The sequence below is a fragment of the Eumetopias jubatus genome, unplaced genomic scaffold (assembly GCF_037043125.1).
Source record: "Eumetopias jubatus isolate StellerSeaLion01/CBP00866 unplaced genomic scaffold, mEumJub1_p1.0 scaffold_5, whole genome shotgun sequence".
Classification (NCBI taxonomy): domain Eukaryota; kingdom Metazoa; phylum Chordata; class Mammalia; order Carnivora; family Otariidae; genus Eumetopias; species Eumetopias jubatus.
Genome location: NW_028274811.1, coordinates 127,605,458 through 127,628,305, shown reverse-complemented (window position 1 = coordinate 127,628,305; position 22,848 = coordinate 127,605,458). Strand labels below are relative to the sequence as shown.

At 43.5% G+C, this 22,848-nt stretch overlaps 1 protein-coding gene across 2 annotated transcripts in view; it reads right to left on the bottom strand.

The window, feature by feature from the left end:
- ADAMTS12 (ADAM metallopeptidase with thrombospondin type 1 motif 12) overlaps positions 1–22,848 on the bottom strand; it is a 297,496-nt gene that overhangs the window by 53,186 nt on the left and 221,462 nt on the right. For both annotated transcript variants that reach the window (XM_028098089.2, XM_088023716.1), the window contains exons 13-16: positions 20,362–20,495; positions 13,041–13,161; positions 3,011–3,255; positions 1,143–1,281 (exon numbers count right to left, since the gene is read on the bottom strand). In XM_028098089.2, the coding sequence (XP_027953890.1) occupies positions 1,143–1,281; positions 3,011–3,255; positions 13,041–13,161; positions 20,362–20,495 (639 nt within the window). The remainder of the gene's footprint in view (positions 1–1,142; positions 1,282–3,010; positions 3,256–13,040; positions 13,162–20,361; positions 20,496–22,848) is intronic.

The window sequence follows — 22,848 nt, the reverse complement described above, 5'->3', positions numbered from 1 at the left end:
CAAAATGAAGCTGGGCCACCCAACCTGCATCAGACTTAGAATGGGTTAGAAATAAACCTACATCGTGTTGAATTCCTGAGATTTTGATTTCTTTATTATGGTAGCAGAACTTTGTCCATCCTGGGCACCTGGGTGGCTTGGTCGGTTTAGCAACAGACTCTTGATTCAGCTCAGGTCATGATCTCAGGGTTGTGAGATCAGCCCCACATCGGGCTCCATGCCCCTCAGGGAACCTGCTTAAGATTCTCCCTCTCCCTCTCCCTCTGTCCCTCCTCTCTCTCTCAAATAAATAAATAAATCTTAAAAAAAAAAGAATTTACTTCATCCTGACATACTTAACAGCAAGGAATCTCTCCAATGTTCGATTTTATGAGAGAAAACTACTCTCCTCATAGATACAAATACTTGGTAAATTGGAGACAGAAAAAAGAACAATGGATGGGAATCAGGAGAGCTTGTTATGGTCTGGATTTGGCCATTGTTTACAGTCTGCCTCTGGGTGGGGTGTTTGACTTTTGTAGGAGTCAGGTCCTCACCAGGTTATTAAGGCTTTCTGTTTTGCTTTTTAAAACACATGTAATGGAGCACTGGGTGTTATACACAAACAATGAATCATGGAACACTACCTCAAAAACTAATGATGTACTGTATGGTGACTAACATAACGTAATAAAATAAAATAAAATTTATAAAAATAGATAAAAATAAAACCCATGTAATACTGTATTGTATTCTTGAAAGTTGCTAAGCGAGCAGATCTTAAATGTTCTCACCACACCCAAAAAAGGTATGTGGGGTGATGGGTGTGGTGGCTGACCTGATATGGTAAACATTTCACAACATTCACGTGGACCAAGTCGTCCAGTTGTAGACCTTAAACTTACACAATGTTTTGTGTGGGTTATAGCTCAAGAAAGCTGAAAACAAAACAAAGCAAAGACACGTAACACTTTTTTCAAACAAAACCTTTCATGAAGGACAGTATAAAGGGAAAACTGTCTCTGTCTTTAGACCATGACCAGCATATTCACTCCCACAGAGGCCCCTGGGCCATGTGTGTGGAAGGCTGGGACCTCTGGGTACCACCCGATGGCCCCTCGTGAAGCGGACATGGATTCACGCACACAGTGGCTGTCGCTCACCTGTCCCACATGTTACACTGCACTCAGTCCAACGGCCATACTGCCAGGAATACCCCAGTTTTTCCACTTCGTTGGCAAGGCCATCTTTCCGGATTGTGTACTCATACTTGATCCCGGGGTTAGTCACCTGGAACAGCAACTAAAAGGCAAAAGAGGGGTGACAACGCTGTCATGACTTTATACTACAGAACACAGCTGTGTGACTACACTACAGAATGCCCATCATCTTAGGGACGAAGGCATGCATCGGAGAAAATGCCGACAAATGAATGTATCTCCACCTCTGCCTCTACGTCCACCGATACACGTCTCTCTGTAGCTCCGTCTACCTACATCCGTGTCTTTACCTCTCTATACCTCCTGTCTATTTGATCATTTCTTGGCTGAATTCCCATGGAGGTCTAATCCTGTGGAAACTGCTCTGAGGGAATGGGGTAGCATCTTTTCCGACTACAGACTGGTGGGCCACCTTGCACTCCTGTGAACTTACTAACTTGGTGATTACGGGTAAGTTACTTAATCTCTTTGTGCCTTAGTTTCCCCATTTACAAAGTGAGGATAATAATAGCATGACTAATAAGGTTGTTGTGAGAGTTCAGTAAGTAAATAAATGTACAGTGATTCGCATGAAGAGAATAGTGCCTGGCACATAGTTAGCATTCTATAAACATTGACACTTATTGTTTATAACTAGCTGTCGTCTTATGATACTCTTCTCCAGCTCTCAGGCTGGTTAGTTCCTTTAAAGCATATGGCTCTGGGGTAAAAATTGTCATGGGCTTGAGCAAGGCATCCTTCTCCTCACTTCTGTCTCCTGCAGGCAATCTACTTATCACACGTTTATTTTTTTTAAGATTTTTTTTTTATTTACTTATTTTAGAGAGCGAGCGAGTGAGCATGAGAGCAGGGCAAGGGGCACAAGGAGAGGGAAAGAATCCCAAGTGGACTCCACACTGAGCACAGAGCCTGACATGGGGCCGATCTCACGACCTTGAGATCACAACCCGAGCAGAAGCCAAGAGTCAGACACTCAACTGACTGAGCCACGCAGGCGCCCCTTACTACACATTTAAAATGGATTAATCTTAAACTTAGAGGTGCTGGATGGTTGCTCCTTGGGATCGGGGTTCCCGTATATGAATCCTTCACCATGCAAGCAAGTAAGATGTCAGGTAGACATTTATGAATCATAGCTGTCAAGCCTTGGTTTCTGGCTTTTGTGAGCGCTCTGATCTCTGGCTCTGGAATCACCTCCCTCTAACTTCTGAATATGGTTAGATCTGACTCTTGGGCCATTTGTCATCCCCAACCTGCCTCGTCTCTACTGGTATAATGATTCCACTCTTTCTCTATGGTTCCTTGCCAACATGAAAGGTGAATCACCCGTGTCTTTAAGGTGCACATACTACGTTCTGACCCCCTCCCTCCCTAAGAGTTTCACAAAGTCAAACCTCCTGCCTACGAACAACCACATGGTAACATATGAAAAAACCATGTCAGTCCATCACCACTGCTGGAAAGCTACCTGGAAGCTCACGCCAGACCAACATCGACTGACAGCATCCTCTGTACACCTGAGAAACAATCACCCTCAGATGAACAGCCTATGTCAATCATACTGGAAGCTGAATTCAAAACTCCCAATAGATGACTTCAGGGCCCACGGCACTTCATTATCGGGGTTTCAGCAATTTTTAGGCAATAAAGGATTAACAGCACAAAATAATATCTTGCTTTCCTCCCTGCTCCTTGTTAAAAGAAGTTTTAAGGGTTCTTAATGAGTGTCCCCTAACAAACACCTTGGAAAAGAAAATCAGAAACACCCTAACTAATATACACATGAGCAGCTGCCTTTGCTTCTGCATTACCTGGATCCACACCGACTCATTGGTGGGACCCGTGGCCATCAGTCTCTCCAGGTCTCCTTTCCTGTCATATTGGAAGGTGGTCCCCGCCAGCTTGTAGTTCCCATTCCACTGGATAATGAATCCTCCATTGAGGTAATATTTTTGGGGGTCTTCACTCCTGATGGCCAAAAAGTTTCCAGCTCCCTCAACCTCCATTACCCGTATGTCCCTTGCTCCTTTTGGAATCAGTCCGATGTCAACATAACCTAAGGAGAGAAGACATGATAATGAAAAAGGCACACTAGCTTAGCTGAACACAATCTGTTTCTGAGCCATCGTTCAAGCCCACTGTTTAGCGCCCTTGCCTTCCTCCTGGGTAGTCACTGGGATGAGCAGATGCAGTAGTCATGGGGAATTTTAAAGAGCTTGGCCAGGAGTGGAATGCCCAGGAGCTCTGTGACTCAGGATGCACACAGTTTTGTGAGAAGAGATGAAATAAATGCAGACTGGACCCTGAAATGTTTGTGGTTGATCCAGCATTGACTTTTCTGTGATTTTAAGTTGAGAGTTGACAGCCCTTAACTAGCTCTCCATTTGCATTTCTGCTCCCCCATCTGTTGCTGCTATCAGATGAATCTTTTCAACATTGCCCTGGGTACACCCTTCTCCTCATTCGTCCTCACTGCCTGCAAGTTAAAGACAAACTCTTAGAAATAATCTAATCATAGCTTAAATTCATTAAGAGAATCCCTGAGGGAATCTTGGATTGATTTGCCACCTGGCGCTCTTGAATATAGCTTGTGATGAGAAACTCAGCTCACTCTGAGCACAGCTTTTTATATTGCTGGACAATTCTCTTCATTAGGTTTTTTTTCTTACTTTTTATGTTTTGCTGAAATATGAACTTACATTCTACTTTTGTGAAAAAGCACAGAGGGCATCCATTTAAAAATGGCGATCAATTCTAGATATAGTCCTACACTTATTTACTGGTTGTCATGGCAGGAGACATGCTGGGGACAAAAGGAATTAACACATAATGGTTTCCTCCCTTAGGCAGACTCTGCGCTAAGCACCTTATGCATTTATCCTATTTGTGCTTCTTAAGAATCATGACCTCATAAATGTGATAGAATGGAAAGAACATGGACTTTGGGGATGACATGCAAACGTGCCAGGGCAGGGGGCCAGAACACGTGAGTCCTAGTTTCTGCATCATCTTGAGTGAGCTCTATGGTGTTCATTGACTTATTTAACGTCTTCGAACGTCATCTGCACAATGAAGGGGCTCCAACAAGATGATGTCTGACATCCCTCACAACTCTGATATTCAATTGTTTTTCTCTTTTCCAAGTGAAACATTCTTTTTTCTTTTAACCTTCCCGTACAAATGCTGGCTTTAAGACCCTGATCATCCTGGTCATTTTGCACTGGAGAGATACTAGGCTTTTCAGCCACAAGCAAACCTTCATCTCTGTCACCTGAAAGTGCCTCAACCATTTCTTCTCCCTGAGACACTACAGTAGTGGGGAGTCCTGGGGAGCTCAAATCCTAGGGCTGGCCAGGATGTACGATTTGCTCAGAAGCTCAGGCCACACCCTCAGCTCCATTTTTCAAACTGGCAGCTCCCATCCAGCCAGACCAAAATGCAGGTCTTGTAGTATTTGATTCAATTCCATTTGGCCCTAACAATACCTGCCTGAAATAGCTGATTAAAACTACAAATTTTTTAAAAAGATTTTATTTATTTGAGAGAGAAAGAGAGAGAAAAAGAGAGAGAGAGAATGTGAGCAGGGAGGACCAGAGGGAGACAGAGAGAATCTGAAGCAGATTCTGCACTGAGCATGGAGCACAATGCAGGGCTCGAGCTCACGACCCTGAGATCATGACCTGAGCCGAAACCAAGAGTCAGACACTCAACCGACTGTGCCACCCACGTGCCCTAAAACTATAAATTTATAACTAGCTCAGGGAAAATATTTATCACGTGTAATTGAGGCTAATGTAATTTTCTGAAATGCCTTTGGAGTGTTGTGACCAGCAGCCACTTTCTGACTTGGGATGTCGCATGCCTTCTCATAGCAGAACTCATTCAGGAAAATCAACTGGCATGAAATATTGTGGTGACCACCTTATCTCCTTTGTTTACAGACAAACAACAAAACAACCCCCCACAAAAAAAACAATGAGAACTAGATGGAAAAAAATCCAAAAGAGTTTGTTTTTTATCTTTCACTTAAGAGAGAAAATCCAAAATTAGAAATGTTTATCATGGCAGATTCTGCCAAATTCAAATGGGAGGTACATCAAATTAGAATAAAAGTTTTCAGTGACTATAAGTGCTGCTTCTGAACAGTTTACATACAGAAGATGTAAACCGAGACAGATTTAGCCATGAGTCAAAGTAATGCACATTTACAAATATATATATTTGTAAAAGAATATCTAAGGGGAAGCCAAAAAATAAAATTATGGTAATTTGGAGTTAAAAATAACCACGATATATCCACCAGACTCCTTTGCACATGACCACAAAAGCCCACACTTTAGAAGAGTATAAAAGGAAAAGTAAAAATTTCAATTTTCCTTCATCCCCAGTCCTATGTTCCAAAGACAATTACAGTGAATGGTTTATTGGATTTCTCTTCCAAAATCTTTGTTTGCATGTATAAGCAATTTTTTAAACAAGTGGGATCATATTACATGAACTATTCCAACTATTGCTTTTGAAATTTAATATACCTTACATATCTTTCCATATTTTTTGAGCATTTCAACAACAGCAGAAATGACATAAACCCATTTATTTAACCAATCTACTATTAATGGACATTTAATTGGAAATGAATGGCTACAAACATTTCTGCTTACCAAGTGAGAAAACTGAGCTCCCACGAAGGGGAGAAATCTATGCCACATCACACACCTAGGTGGAAAGTACATATACCTATATCTAGGGTTGGCTAACAAACTCTTAAAATTGCGTTTTTAATAAAAAAATGTGGTTGGTAGAAAGAGTTTTAAAAAATCTTTTGAGTATCTTATCCTCAAGGGTCTTCTTTACAGAAATGAGAATCTTATTTAAAGTAAGGGTGGAAAGTCACTTAGACATTTATTCTGTGTCAAAGGAAGGCTTTCAGGGTTGGTAAGACTCTCTCCAAAGTGTTAAGAATGGTGAATTTTTCATTCATAAAATCACTTCTCTCCCACCTTCCCTAGTAAACATTAGTCATTTGCACTAGTACTGGGGCAATAATGGGAAAATTGGGGAAGTAGGAAAATGTAATCTTGACCTCAAAAAAGGAGTCTGGGCCCATGCAGACTCACCTGGAGAAAACATCCCATCACTGAGTCCTGAGCCCCTTGAGCTGAAAGAATACTCAGGGCCTCTGGGGATGGGGCAGAAGAGTGGCCTCACTTCGGAATTATCACAAGAGCTACAATAGATTATTGGTGCTAAAGCACATCTTATCCAACTGTTCTTTGTAATCCACCAAAAAGGATTTACCCAGTAGCATATGTGGTTTCCAGTCTGTCACTTCTAATAAAAAATGTGCTCATAAAGAGGTCATACTATTAACCCCAGATATCTTTTTAAAGCTCATCTTTTTAAAAAGATTTATGCTATCAGTTTGAGGTGAGCAAAACAATCCACACTGCGGGCCCAAATCTTATGGTTTAATGTGAGGAGGCTCCTAGGAAAAGCCAGTCCATCTTCTGATGCTTGCCTTGACAGCAATGACAAGTCAATGTCAAGTTCAGGTACAACCCTGTGTTTGACCCGCTCCCAAATCAGAGAAAGTAAGAATTATGTACACATAAATGTGTCCAGCAGATCTTTTGAGAAGTCCAAGTGCCATGACCTACATTGAGAGTTTTAGCTTCAATTATTTCCAAAAGCGGGTGGTAAGGGCACCAGAAGCTTGGCACGCGCAATGAGCAACCACAGCCCTCTCGCTCGAGGCCGGAGGAAAGGAAACACAGAAGAGGGAACAGATGTTGATAGGGGCTTCCTGACCCTAAATGCTTCTGGGACAAAGAGTGGCAGCCCGGAGCTCTCTTGATAGGAAAACTGTCAAGTAGAGGGCCTAGGCCCTCTCCTTCCCTTCCATTCCTTCCAGCCTGGGATTTCTCAGAAAACATGATCTAGGACAGTCTCCACGTAAGGTGATATTCTGGTTTCAAGGAAGCCACATCCCTTCTTCTTGTGATGCATTACCTTCTGCCTCAGACTTCCTCTGAAATGTTTTCTTATAAGATTCTCATCCTGTCTTTGTGGACTCATCTCCTAGCCCTGGGCTCCCCTGTCCCAGGCAGTTGTGTGTGTTGTTGGCAAATCAGTCTTCTCGGACATTGACCTCCTTGTGTCATTCACCCACCTGAAATCGCACAGCAGACCCTATTCTCTCTTAAGCCAATAGCAAACTGAACCTTGCAGTGGAGCATAGAGACAACTTTGTGTCATGAAGCCATGTCATCAGTTCCTAGAAGTGTCTCTTCCTTCTCACTGCCCAGACTTGTAGCTGGACCTTGCATGTACTGCCACCACAGCCCCCCATCCTGTGTCGTGAGGTGTTCTCGATGGGTTCCATTCCTTCATGAGTTTCCTCGGTGTGTCACAGAGACTAAGTGGCCCCAAGAAAAAGTCCAGAATCTGCCTCATTATGGGATTAAGACAGCAATCTTAACCTAACTTGAAACTGGTGTCAATTCCTAACTCTAGGTGAATCCAACCAAGAAGATCAGTGGCAGAGACTAGGGAGCTACACCTGGAAGAAGGAAGCACATAAACATACAGGCTCGAGAAGTGGGTGGGTATCCAAGAGGTCAGGTTCGAGCATAATCCCAGGCAGTTGCTTCTTTCACTACATTCCAGGAATCTCCTAAAGGTGTGGATACCAGCAGCAAGGGTTTCTAGAAGAAACTTTCTGTGCCCTTCCTCTGCTTTCTAGACTGCAGATTTTTTTTCGTTGTGAAAATGAAATTGTGACGTATATCAGAGGAAACCAAATTAATTTAAATATGCCAAGAGAGTTACAATAACTCTACGATGGGCATCAAACCCACTAAACAGATATGCAAGTGTATTTAATATATATTTCATAATATTTAATAAGGAGAACAGATATTAAAAGTCTGAGCACATTCCTGTTATGATGAAATAAAGGAGGTAGGATTCAAGGCTGCCAGTCTGGGCAGTGAGGTAAGTGATACAATTACCTGCATGAGAGTCCCAGGGCGCTCAGAGAATGGGGTCCCTTTTTCCCGGCACCAGATCAAAGCAGCCAGTGTGAGCAAGACCAGGACGTGGTTTCGTGGTCACTGGGTCTGGCATTAGTCAAGTCTAGAGACGCCAAGCAAGGCCAGAGGAGTCAAGAGTGGTCATTTTAGGAAGCCAGTGAATTAGTCCAAGAGGCTAAAAACTGTCAGGTTTTAACATTTAAGACCAAGGTAGGTGAGTCATACAGAATCAAGGAAATTAGGCAACAGGAAAAAAAAATCCAAGCCTGAGGAACTAGACGACAATGGGTCAGTGTTGTAGGCCAAAAAAAATGGGCTACAAGAGTTTGGGATGAAGATCAATGTTGTGGGTAACAAGCCCAGGGTGCCCTTGGAAGAACAGAGCTTAATCTCTACCACTTCCTTCTGAACCAGGCTCTTTATTTAAGTTCTGCCTCAGGGCCACATGGCAGAGTGGAGCCCAGGCCTGTTACCTGGACAGGGTAAGGCAGAGAAGGCAGTGGAAAGAGTCATTTTTTTATTCGTCATTCTATCCCCCATGCCAAGCACAAAATAGATAGTCAATGTTTCGCAAGTAATAGAGTGAATGAATAAATGGACCTAAGTTCTTTAATGCCAGACACTTCTACTCACAGTAACCATGGCACTATCCCAAGAGGGCAATTCTTTTTTCTTTCTCTAACAGAGGAAATGGAAGCTATTCTGAAGGGTCTACAAGAAAGTGGGCCTTATGTTCCCCAAGTGTGACGCTAACTAAAAGGCATGATGCTGCCATGTGACGCACAGTGTCAAATCTACTAAATGAGTTCCTCTTCACAGAGGTAGACAGGGACTTCGTTGTTGGGACAGTCCAAGAAGGCCATGGATAAAGACACCTTCTCCTGGAGACTCAGACCAATTTCAACACTTAGATATCAACAAACAAAGGATCAGCCTTAGGGCTGAGGGCAGGGGGAAGATAAAAAAATACCAGACAGAGTTGAAAGGGGCCTCACAAATGGAGGTACAATGGGGTGATTTCCCCATGGCCAGTGGTAATCTAGATCAGCGCCTGGTCTCTCGTTTCCCAGCCTATTTTAATTCCATATCATCCATCATCCTCCCTCTTTCTTAGGAGCACTCACCAAACCAAACCAAACCAAACCAAACCAAACAATAAAAAGGAGGAAAAGGGACTTGGCTAATATTTTATGCTTCCATAGTCAAAGGGAGCAGCAGTGAGAGAGGAGGAGAAGCTGGGTCTGACCACCATGTGCATCTCTTCTGCAGATTTCTCCACCTACACTTTTGTTTTAAACCACTCTATTAAAAGAGAGCCACAAGCCAAACTAAACAGGAAGGAAGAAGAACACAAGTAGACACATGGGTCAGTGAGGCTATGCAAGGTTTGAAAGAGTTTTGGATTCTTCTAGGTGACTGATTACCTATTCCCATTATTTCCTAGTCACAGAGATGATCTTGCCTCAAGTGCTAGCGGTACCTGTTGCCCAAGTTCACTGTTTTTCTGGTGTCGTCTGATGGTTGTTAACTTCGCTCAGAAAGGAGACACTGGGTTTTCTCTCAAGGTCATGGTTGTGATAACAAGGCTCTGGAGATCTGACGCATAAGTGCCAGGATGATGAAGCCATCTCTCCAACCACAGCCCCCATGTAACTGACTGCAGAAACATACTTGCTCTGGAAGAATCCTCCTTCAGGGCTCACCTCCTATCACAGATTCTTGAAGGTGCCTCGACCAGGGAGACGAAGTTACAGTGTGAACCCCCCAAGCCAATCACCGCCACCCACCAAAGAAACCGCAGGTCTTCTTTTTTATTTTTTTAAGAAACCACAGTTGAGGGTGGAGACACAAGGAGAAAAGAATACTTCAGGATATGCATAAGAAGGGGAAAACTCCGAGATTTATGTCTTTGGGCCACAGTAAGAAAGTGACCCAAACCCAGTATTATAATATTAGGTTTACAATATTACAGTTGCAATATTGTACCAATTCATGTTAAAACAAAAACAAAACAAGAACAACCAGAGCTACAACACTACAGCTAAGCCAGCAGGACAACACAGAGGAAAAATATCCAATATTCCTTCAACATAACTGTAAAACAGCCAATGATTTGTCTCCTTTATTGTCAAAGGGATATGGAATCAACCTTAAGAAAACCTTTTTTCATTTGCATTTATATGAGCGCTTATTGAATACTTCCTACAGATAGAAATAACATTTGCTGACTTGGGGTTGGGCAGGGTGGCGACAAAGCCTAAAAGACAATTCACCCCTCAGTTTACACCTGCACTAGAGAGAAAGAATACAACATAAGGAGAAGTAAGGCAGCATGTGAATACATACAGAAAGCAACTATGCCTTGGGTATCTTCAAAAAGAGGATATGAAGTTCCCTCTTTTGACTTTGGCCTTCGAGTTAATCAGTCTGCCCAGAGCCATCTCACTCCATTTCCCATAGTTTTGCATTATTTCTTGGTTTCATTCCTATAGTGGAGTGGTGGCAGCCAGGGTCTTTATGACGTATCTGGCTTTATTAGGCATGCAGCAAAGGTGGGATCTGCCTGGGGGGTAAAAGGAACACAGACGACCCTGCTGGGTGTTAACAGGGTCCAGAGTGAGATCTGGCTGGATTTCCTCACTGTGCTGGGGTTAGCAGTGCCAGAGAGCCTTGAGGCTTTCTCAGGATACACACAGTCTAAAGTTGACACCCCTCCCTGAGTGCCAAGAGCCAGCAGAAGCTCTCTGGGAAGCAAATGGGAGAAGGACTGCAAACCAAAGGCAAGAGGGATGCCAAATATTCGGTGCTGGGCATGTGGCTGGAGGCATTAAGGTCTCTAAGGCAGGGGTGGGGGTGGGAGGGAGGCTCCAGATGCTTCTGGTCTTTTCCCTCACTCCCAAGAAACCAGGGTAGAGTCAAGAATCCAGAACTAAAGCCCAGTTTCCTAAGGGCTTAGTTAAAAGGTTAAGTCTAATGGTGGACATTTGAGAATGAAAACTGCTTTTCAAAAGAGTTACCATAATGTTAGGAGCATAGCATATCTGAGGGCAAAAATAGGAACTCCCATAGATAAACAAACAATAGGGAGAGTAAATGTAGAAACGTGATTTTAAGGGTGACTTTATAATCCAAGTAAATAAGGTCACATCTAACTAACAGAAAATATTTACACAGCAACTTTATAAGACTGAATAAATATTAGCTATTTATTTATCATACGCCTAAGACACACTGGGTTATCATTCACATTCCAAATAAGTGATTCAAAGGATAGGTTTCACACATACGAAAGCCATCAAATAGACATAAATATAGTCCTTCAGTGATAATTCTAAAGGGCAAGATAAGCATTTCACTTTACAATTTAACCTTATTAATTCAATAGTCAAAAATCAAAAAATTGGGATGAAATTAAACAAATCCAGGTCGTCCTCTGTGATGTGTCCTAGGGGCCAAAAGGGCCTTTAATCAATGCACCTGATACTCGAGGGCATACTTAGTAACTTCATCCTGGGCGATGAGCATGTCTAAAAGAGAGGCACTACTTTGTCGGGACCCAGGAAAAGGGTGGCCCACTACATCCGGGAGTCCCTGTCACTTCCGGCCCTGGGTAACGCTCCAGTGTAGACACCACCCCTCTCTCCTCAGGCCCTACCTGGGGAGTGCACGGTGGACTCCCTACTCTCAGCACCTGCATTTCTTTGGAATCCAGAGAATTAACAACCTAACCGCCCCCTCCTCAAAGTAGCCTCAAGCAGTGACCGGCAAGAATTGGCATATATGGTCTCAGCTCCTTCACCCCTTGGGTGGGGAAATTCCAATGTACAACTTCGACACTGGCTCCTATATAATGGTCACTGGCTTAATGACGCACTCTTTCTTTGCTCTCCTCCTTTCCCCATTTCACTTCTTGAATGCCCTACTGGTGTTTTCCAGGATCCCCCGACCCGCAAACAAACTCTTGGTTCCTGAATTCTTGTCTTAAGGTATTTCTAGCGGAGCCTAAACTTTGATACTCCGAGTTGTCTTCACCATCTCTGGGCCTCACTTAGCCTCCTCCCAAGACCGCTTCAGCTATCAATCCCTGCTGGTGCCAAGGGACTGGCAGTTTCAACTGAAGACAAACAGGCAGGGGTCATGGCTGATTCGGGGTGAGGGTGGGCTCTTTATTCCCGAGGATTATTAGTAGCCCAGAGCCGCACAAAGCAGAAATCTTGTGGAAGGTCATCATGGGAAAGGAACAGCAGAGCGTGGGTCAGGAGGGGACGTCAGGTGGCAGCCGCCACCTGGGTCACCATAGGGCGGCAGAGGGTGGGACCCCCTTCTTGGGAGAGGTGGGGAAGAAGAGCAAGCCCAGGCCACCTTGCCTTGCCTCTCCTCTGTCCCTGAAGGTGCACTCTGAGCCTTCTGCCTTGAAGCCCACTGCTGGCTTCTCTGCCCTCTCCCTGAGAGCCCGCCCTGTGTCTGCACCCTTCGTGGCCGGCTTTTGAGCTCCGTCTCCCCCAGTCCAGTTCGAGGTCCATTCCTACACCACTGGCTTCAGCCCTGGATGCTCTCCTAGGAATGACACTCATTCCCGTTCCCGGGGACAGCCCCCAGGCAGTGGGAGACTTAGATCCCCGTGCAGTGGGAGACTTCCTGTAAGTGCCCAGCAATGAGCCCCATCCCTAAACCTGTCAGGGAGCCCTTATGCCTTTGTCTGGAAGGCGAGGTCCGCGCGGAGTTCTCTGAAAGTTACAATCTGTTTTAAAACACAGCCATCCATCTTGCCCTCTGTTCTCAGTCCCCTGCCACTTCCATTATTTGTTACCAGATCCTTCTTTCTGCTTAAACATCTTCTTCACGGTCTGGCAGGCAGAGCCATCCCCAAGGCACACCCCGCAGCGATCCTCCGTGGCATTGGAGCCGATTTCGTAGTCACAGCCGACCATCTGTGGGGAAGAGAGGCGAAGGGTCACCAACACGGACAGGGGACACCACACCCGCCTTCTCCTTTTCCCCTTCCCTCTTGATGAGATCGGGGCTGGGGACAGATACAGGGACAAACGGTTCCTGTCCCTGGGGGCAGCCAGAGGAGTAACCACAGCATCCACTGATGGTAAAGGCACTACCTGGTTAGGGGGACAGAGGGCCACACTGAGTGGGTATCTGGTTTCCCCTGAGTCACAGGCAGAATTGAACACAGTTCCAAACATTTAACATCGAAAATGTCTTGGAATCAGAGCTGCTGGAGCAGTAAACCCCCTTCTGATGTGCAAACCTCATGTCCCCTCGTCTCTGGTGAGAATTCCCGGAGATGATGGAGTTACTCCGCCTATAAAGTGGTGGTTCAATCCCTTGACGCGCCTCCCTGGGGTGATCCCTGCTTCCTGTCTGAGCACAGCGGGTGAGCCAGCGGCCACCGAGAAGGGCTGGCTCAATGCTGACACTCCGTCAGTCCCATGAGGGGTGACATCTCTGACCTGTGGACCATCATCAGATGCTCTGCAGCCTCCTAAGACCCAGCCCCCACTGCACCTCACACGTAGCCGTATCCCAGCCATCGTGAGCTTTCTCCTGTGAGCCGAGACTGACTTCGCCCATGCTCTGGATCGGATCCCTTCCCAGGGCTCTGCCCATCGGCCCTTCTCTGTCACCTTTCCCTCGCCATGGATCCTTCTCCTTGGCCAAGTCTTTCCCACCCGAAAATCCCCATGCTGGGAAAGGAGAGCAATTAAACTGGGGGTGTTCAGTAGCATCAGAAACCAAAAAATCATGACACTTAGACAGAAAGTCATGAAACACACGAGCCTCCCCTGGAGGTCTTTGTTGCTTGCTCTCTGGCCAAAGAGAGAGGGAAATTGGACCATAGTCTACTAGTCGGACTTCTCTGCTTGCAAAGAAGTGTGTCTACGCAGTTTTATTTATTTTTTCTCCTTCAAGGATAATTCCCTTGTTTTATTTTTTATATTTCTAAGTTCGTGTTTTAATTCCAGTAGAGTTAACATGCAGTGTTCTATCAGTTTCAGGTGTACAGTATAGTGACTGGGTACCTCCACAGAGAAGCGGTGCTCATCACATTTCCTTTCTTATTTTAGAGCCAACTCAAATCGACTGAAAGGAAGAACAGTTTGGGTTTTTAAATACACCCTCCCTCCACCAGCTGAACAGAGAATTAATGGCCAGTGACAGAGAATACCGCCATTTCCCAGTTGGGAAAAAATGAAGTGCTAAGAGATTTTAAAAAATTAATCATGCTAATCACAATAAGAAAAAGAAGCTCTCTGGATGTGTACTCAGTGGTCACGAGTAACATGTCAGCCCTTCACAAGCGCTATGTTTACATCAAGCTTGAGCATACTCTGATAAGCCGATCTTCACAGATCATACCCCCAGAGACTTTCATTCCTTCACTCATTTGGGATGAGCCAGGAAATCAACTGGGAGACACAGTAAAGTGTTTTTTCAAATCTCTACCAGAAGAGGATAGACACAAATGTGAAGAATATTATTAAGAAAGCCAGGAAAACAAATACAGTGAGCCCATCTTTCTTCTCCAGCAATATCCGTCTGCATACTTGGGGCTGGAGGTGGGGGCTGGGGGAGGAAGACAAGGCATATTTGCGGTCCTACAGCATATTCAAGGGGTCCTTGTAGAGGCTTCACCTCAACTGCTTCTCCCATCAGTGGCACCCAGCACAAGCAACACTGAGTCCAGGGTCTAACACGAAGCCTAGGAAGACAGAAGCCATTCTCCCTTGCTGCACATAAAACAGAAGGGCTCCCAGGGGAAAACAAACAGATGTCACTCTGCTTTTTCGCGCCATGTGCTCTGGCAAGGGGGCCCACAACAATATTGTCTCTCCGCCTGCAGCAGAATCAGAGGTGGCTTTCCTGCAGCTACCAAACGTGGACAATGAGTCCAGCAAGGATCTCCTCAGATGGGACTCCTCACATGCCTGACTGCTACTCCAATGAGCAACATTAAAAAAAAAATAATTTAGATTTCCCATTATATAATTTCTTTCTTTAAAAAACAGCTTTGTTGGGGCACCTGGGCGACTCAGTTGGTTAAGCGTCTGTCTTTGGCTCAGGTCATGATCCCGGGGTTTTGGGATCGAGCCCCGGGTCCAGCTCCCTGCTCCGTGTGAAGCCTGCTTCTCCCTCTCCCTCTGCCTGCCACTCCCCTGGCTTGTGTGCACTCCGTCAAATAAATAAATAAAGTCTTTAAAAAAATACCTAAGGGACTTCTGTGAGTCCCAATTTCCTCATCTTTAAAAAAATAAATTAATCAAAATTAAAATTAAAAATTAAAAACAGCTTTATTGAGCCATAGCACATATAGAAAATACTGTCCACATTTAATGTAAACAACTTGATGAGTTTGGATTTACACAAATACCGGCGAAACCATCACTTACAATCGAGGTAACAGGCATAGCCATCTTCACCCCCAAGTTCCCTTGTGACTCTTTCTGTGTGTGTGCTAAGAACCTTTAGTGGGGGATCTAGGCTCTCAACACATTTTTAAGTGGACAATACCGTATATCAACCGTAAGCACCATATCCACAGTGATGTCTAGGACTTGGCATCTTGCCTGACTGAAACTTTGTACCCATTGAACAACAACTCTCCACGGTTCCCTCTCCTCAGCCCTTGGCATCCCTGTTTTATTCTTAGCTTTTTTCAGGCTGACCATTGTAGATTCTCACATAAGCAGAATCATGTGGAGTTTGTTCCTCTGTGAGGGTCTTGTTTCACTGAGCGTAATGTCCTCCAGACTCATCAGACTCATCCCTATCGTCACAATGGCAGGATTTCCCTTTTTTCAAAAGCTGAATAATATTCCATGGTATGGATACAACATGGTATATACCACATTTTCTTTGTCCACTCCTCTGTTGATGGACATTTGGGTTGTTTTCATAGGTTGGCTGTTGTAAATACTGCTGTAATGAACATGGGAGTCCAGATATTTCTTCAAGATCCTGATTGCAATTCTTTTGGATACACACCCAGAAATCCCATGTCTGGGTCATATGGTAGGTTCTGTTTTTAATTTTTTGAGGAAACCTGCATATTGTTTTCTATAATGGCTGCATAATTGTACATTCCCACCAACAGTATGCAGGGTTGCCATTTCTCCACATCTTCAGCAACACTTATCTTTTGGGTTTTTTGAAGACAGCCATCCTAACAGGTGTGAGGGGATATCTTATTGTGGGTTTGTTTAATAGTGTTAAACACCTATTCATATACCCATTTGTATGTCTTCTCTGGAGAAATATCTATTCAAGTCCTTTGCTCATTTTTTTAATCAAGTTATTTGTTTCTCTGCTATTGAGTTGTAAGAGTTCCTTACACATTTTAGATATTAATCCCTTGTCATATATATGGTTGCAAATATTTTCTCATTCTGTAGATTGCCTTTTTATTCAAATGATTATGTCCTCTCTGTCAGAAGCATATCACCAATTCTTGACCCTGTCATTTGGACTAAAGTGCACACTATCTTGAGTATTAGAGAATTCAGGTTCCAGGCTTTCATCCAGGCCTCCAGCTCTGTTAGTAAATGCATAATATGTATTCTTAGCAATTCTCACATTTTGCTTATGAGTTAACACTGTTTTACTTTGTAAATTCTCAGGGGATGGAGAAGAACTGAAATAACAACTGGCGCCAAGACCCGATCCACCTAGAGTGTCATCACTGCTCTCTACAGTCCCTCGGCAGAGGTAGACAACGGGATTCTGCCTGGTTCTAAGATGAGACTCGTTCTTAGCTGGTGAAACTCCAAGTGTAATACTGGGGCAGAGTTAATGCTTCCCCGAAAAGAACAGGTAAATGATACTGCCATTTGATAAAAAGGCTGTCCTCACCATAACTTTGAAAGTTAGGATCTGGCATTCTGGAGAGAGGTGTGGCCCAGACAAACTGATAGGGGATGTTCCACAAATCACTGAAATGACCTAAATGGCCTGGCGAGAGAGCAAACCAGGTTCAGGACAGTTTCTGAGAGAAACGAGAGAGGGGAGCTGACATAGGACAGGTAGAAAGATACCAGGTATGGTGGAGGACTCAACTGGCATTCACAAAGTTGAATTTTTATTTTAAGATGTATGCAGTAGGCTGAGCCTACGAGCAAAAAGGGGTTGATTGGGTCCAGGGTCCTGGGCCGAGAGGTGGAGAGAAGGCTAAGAGAAGTCTGGGGACAGCTGATGTGACAGATCAGGGCATCCGGGCTGCTTGGGAAGGAAGTGAAGCCAGAGCCACGCTGACTGGGAGAAAAGGGGAGAGAGAAGAACTTGAAATCAAGAGCTGGTTCCCAGGAGAAAGGGCTGGGGGCAGGCGTGGGAATACCTGCCCTTAAGTTTACAAGCTTATTCCATGTCCTGCTTGTGATTAAAAATGGGAGATGGGGTGCCTGGGTGGCTCAGCTGGTTAAGCGTCTGCCTTCAGCTCAGGTCATGATCCTGGAGTCCCAGGATCGAGTCCCACATCCGGCTCCCTGCTCAGCAGGGAGTCTGCTTCTCCCTCTGACCCTCACCCCTCTCATGCTGTCTTTCTCTCTCTCTCTCTCTCTTTCTCTCGCTCTCAAAAATAAAATCTTTTTTAAAATTAAAAAACAAACAGGGGCGCGTGGGTGGCTCAGTCAGTTAAGTGGCTGCCTTCGGCTCAGGTCATGATCCCAGGGTCCTGGGATCGAGCCCCACATCGGGCTCTCTGCTCAGCGGGAAGCCTGCTTCTCCCTCTGCCTGCCACTTCCCCAGCTTGTGCTCTCTCTCTCTCTCTGTCAAATAAATAAATAAAATAATTTTAAAAAATTAAAAACAAACAAAAATGGGAGATAGCCTGAAAAGTCTAAGTTTAAATTCGTATCTTTGATAAACAAGTTTAAGAGTTTAGTACAACTTTTTAAAAAAATGGAGAAGGGCAGCAATAGACAGTTACCTCCTAGAACAAATTCAGCTCTGAGCAAGGCCTGCTGACTCTCTTGACAATGGAATCTGCAAATCTAACAGGCCAAAATGATGGCAAATATCATCATTTCAAAATAGCTGAATATATGAATAAAAGCAAATTCAATGAATGCTTATGTGAAGATAAGCAAACGTATTTTCATACTCACAAAGAAGATGGATTAGACACTACATATATATTTTTTTCTGATGGTGTATCTTTTTATTTCAATATACGTTCAATGTCCTTTGAAAAAACCATAGTAAATGAGTTTTACTAAACCTGAAAATAACCACAACCTAGATCCTTGGAAGGTAAATTGTATTTAGGCTATTAAGACAAATTTGATTTGACATAATTTTTCAGCTTAAAATCTTGCTCAATGTGGTAAAGAGAGAAAGTGGGTAATTACAGCTTCCAACAAGCCCCAACTGGTTTCCAAAAAGAGGAAGTCAAGCTGAGAAACTCCAGCTTATTCTATTAAGCTGATTTAATTGGTGTCAAGAGAGATACCCAAGACCCCTTATGTTTTGTTCAAAGCATCTGTGTTCTCCATCATGTGCTAAAGATACCGTCTCTGTGCTTGCAAAGGTGTTTAGGTCTAACAGATAATTTTAGCATCACATTCATTTCTCAGTGATTAAGGTCCTCAGCCCTAGCTGCATATGGCAATTACCTGGGAAGTTTTTAAAATGTCAGTGCTTGGGCCCCAAATCCCAGAGGTTCTGAATCAACAGGTTTGAGATAGAGTCCAGATATCACTAGTTTTTAAGAGCTCTTCAGATGATTCTAATAGGCAGCCAGGCCTGAGAACAACTGCCTCTGGACAGTGATGGGGCTGTTTTGGCCTGAATTAGCTAGATAAACCTCTTCCCACTCTGGAGAACAGATCTAGCCTCAATACATATTAATTACTTCTGGCTCTTTGTAGCTATAGTGATGATTAGTAATAAGTCTGAAAGAGAATTTTGCCAGAGTTCTTACAAATGTAGAGTATGATTAGGACTTGCTTTTAACTCACTCATTCCTGGGAATCGTCATGTTGCCTCCAATGCTTTGGTCACTACTGGAATAAGTCAATAGGCAACTTCAAGGTGATAAATGTGTCTTTCCGGGGCAGTGAACATTTATGGGCAGGAGCTTTCCATGGCAGCAGGTTAGTCCAGTGGAAAAAAAATTACGATAAACATTTACAAAAGGAAATAAAATGAATTAGAAGTTTATTGTATGCCAGGGGCTCTGTTAGCAGCTTAACATATATGTCTGTCTTTAATCTTTTTGACACCAACTAGGAAGTTACATTAACATTCCGATTTTAAGAAAAGAAAACTGAGTCTCAGCAAAATATACAGAGTTATACGATTGGTACACAACGGTATTAAGTTCAGATTCTAGAGCCTGAGCACTAACCATTGTGCTTTCCTAACAGCTAATTAGAACTTTTATATAACTTTTCCTTCATTGATTAAAAACACCTTTTCTTTAATCAGAGATTTATGCCTGGGTGTTGGATCACAAAACTTGTTCATCAGTTCCTCGCAAACTAAACGGCAAGCACCGGAAAAGAATTCTTCAAGGGTTGCGCATATAAAGGCACTGACAGATCAGGTCCCAGTCATTTCTAAAAAGGCAGAGTTGATTAATGGAGTCAGTGTGGAAAAGCTAAACAGAAATCAGAAGACCTGGCTGCAAACTACCTGTCATGCCATCTCTCTTCCTAAGGTGGATCATGTTGGTAATCAATGGAGAATTACATGTAAAAATGCTTTGCACAAAACACTATGCAAACTACTGTTAATTTCAGCTTTTTCTCAAGCTTAAGCACTCTGCTGGCAAGTAACCAATGAATAATTTAATACCACAAAAATAATCAGGGTCGTCTCTTAGTAATAATTCTTCCTTTAAATTGCTTCTTCAATTTGACCCTGTTCTAATGCCTGAAATGATATCACAGAGCACATCAATAAGTCCAGAAAGAAAGACCACAGCAGGAGGGAAAGCATTCAGTTCCAAACTGTTGACTCTGATCAACATTGTAAATTCCTGTCTCACAGCTCACATATAAACACCAGACCAATGTGAGGTTTTCGTGCCAATGTCACGAAAGCAAAAGCTTAGAACATCTGACTTCCTGAATTAATAAAAATCATGATTTTTATAAAGTTGTAGATTAAGGAAACATACCCAATACCTTACATATGCCATTAATACAGACATTTCTGCTGTTGCCACCTTCAAAGCAAGGGGTACCATCAATGACAGCATCCAGCATTTTCTCGGAAAACTGGCCATCTATGGGTCGGCAGTAGAGCTCACAAGGACGTGCTGGAGTGAAAAAGAGACAAATCCTTGCAAGTTAGCTTTTTTAGCTCAGCACCCTTCCTGCAGGATTATTTTTGTACATACTACCCCCCAAGAGTCGTTTATCTGGAGGTTCCCATCTTTCACCTTTCCTGTGACACATGCTGAAAGGCAGGCTTTTTTTTTTCTTTTTCCAGTTAAAGGGTTCTACAACAAATTAAATTCAGAAGATTGCTTTAAAATGCTATGCCCTTTGTTATAAATGATGAGACCTTTCAATCAAACACTGAACTGTGCTTCTAAAAAGAAGGTGCGGAGCCTCTGGCGTTAACCTAGAAATGAGGTAAAAGCAACCACAGGACTCCAGACAAGCATGGCGCCTGCCCACCATTTGCTGCAAAGTAAGTAGACCTCTAGGGAAGAGGCAGTCCCCTCCCATGGGGCCCGGTCTCTACGAACACTGCCGCCACTATCATGACCCCACCGCCAACGAACATTTTCCTTTACTCTCCTCAAGTCCAAGAAGTCCTTGGACACAGATTTACAAACACAGAGAAACAGAAAGCCTGAATTTTTGCTGAAGCTGAAGCCAACGTGCTTACTGTAATGGTCTATCCCATTATGCTGGGTCCTACAATGAATATATTTTAGGGTTCAATTTTCTACTCCCTTGTGAATGAGGATGGGGTGATTTCCAGCACAGGAACTGTTCTAAAGATTTACTTAATAAAACAGTACCTATACATAGGTAAATACAGTAACCAGAAAGATAACTTTGAAAGCATAAATTGCCTTCAAAATTTTAATAGGCAATACTGTGTATGATATGAAGAATTCATATAGTAATTTTCTTGTGAATGTTACATCTTGGTTTTTTTTTTTAATTGAAAAACTTGAGAATGTCTTTTTCAGAAAGGTCTTTCTTGGGTGGAATCTCTTTGGATCTGTTTATTGAGGAAGGACTTGAGTTTCTGGGGGGTGTGACCAGCTAAGAGTTCAATGAGACCAGCCATTGGCCATATGCCATGGACCCACCCAGTGTGGATGCTAATACAAATACCCAGCTAACACAAAGCCAGAGTGCTCAACCCTAGGTATGGCTGCTCAAGAATGCAAGATCCATTTGGTAAAGAAATAAAAGTATAAAACACAAACATAACTAAGAGCAGAAGTTCCGGGCAAACTTGAGGCAGAGGTCAAGAGCATCTGTTTAAAGCTTAAAGGACAAAGGTAAAAGCAAAGAAAGCATACTGACTGATGTTATATAAAGAGCAGTGGATAAGTTGTCTGAGGAAATGAACAAAGTCAAAATGAGTTGGAGAGATCACAGCACAAAGCACCAATGGAAAAGGACCAGAAGACCCAGGGACAAAGCAAGACTTGGGATTATTGCAAACCTTTATTCCTGGCAGTGTGATTAGCTCTGTCACTGCCTGAACCGGAGCAGAAGGACTGAGAGGGAGCCCCCTGGGTGCAGCTCTGCTCTCCTGGAGATGGGATCACCCATCCAGGTGTGCTGAGTCTGGGGAATCATTTCATGAAACACTGGGCTATTAAGTAGAAGGATGGAGGCAGGGGAAACACTGTTAAATAAGATTTTGATTTGAGCTTTAGAATTTGGATTTGAGATTTTGTATTTGGACACATAAAGCACAAAGAGAAAGCAGCTCTGAGTAATTCTGGAGATTTCTAAAGGAGTTATCTGTTCTAGCCTGCTGGGAAGGGCTGGGACTAGAAGTGCCAAGGGCGTGAAATTTAAGATGGCGCTCACTCTCAGGGGTTGTATAAATGGGTCCTCCTAGCAAGGAAATCCCCATCCAATGGCAAGTGTTGTACTGAATTCCAGACTGGTGGAGTTCCAATGTTTGCCTTAGTTTTACTGCCTCTGGGCTTGTACTATTTGACTCACTCCCTGAAGGAAAAAACTATCCAGAGACTTTCACTGGTCTTGTTTATATGGTGAGTTAAGAGGAATTTTGCTTAATAAAATAACAGCCAATATATCATTTGCACACTCTTTCCCAGATCTTGTTGTGCTTCACAGTAGTGATCTCTCATTTTAACAATCACAACCCCCCTATGGTGTTAGTTCTTTTATTATCACCATTTCATAGATAAGGCATAGAAAAATGAAGTTTCCTGAGATCTCATAGTGTGAGTGGCAGAGTTAAACCTGGTGCTTTAGCTTAGAGCCCACTCTACTAACCCCTAACCTACAGGCACAGAATTTTCTTTAACAAAAGCTCTCTGAAGTATCCACTCTTTAGGCTATTAGGCAATGCATTTATTTACAGATCATATCTGAGGTGCAAACTTGGTAGAATTCCAGTGGAACTCCATTTTAATATTCTCTCACAGGGCTTAAATACAGAGAATC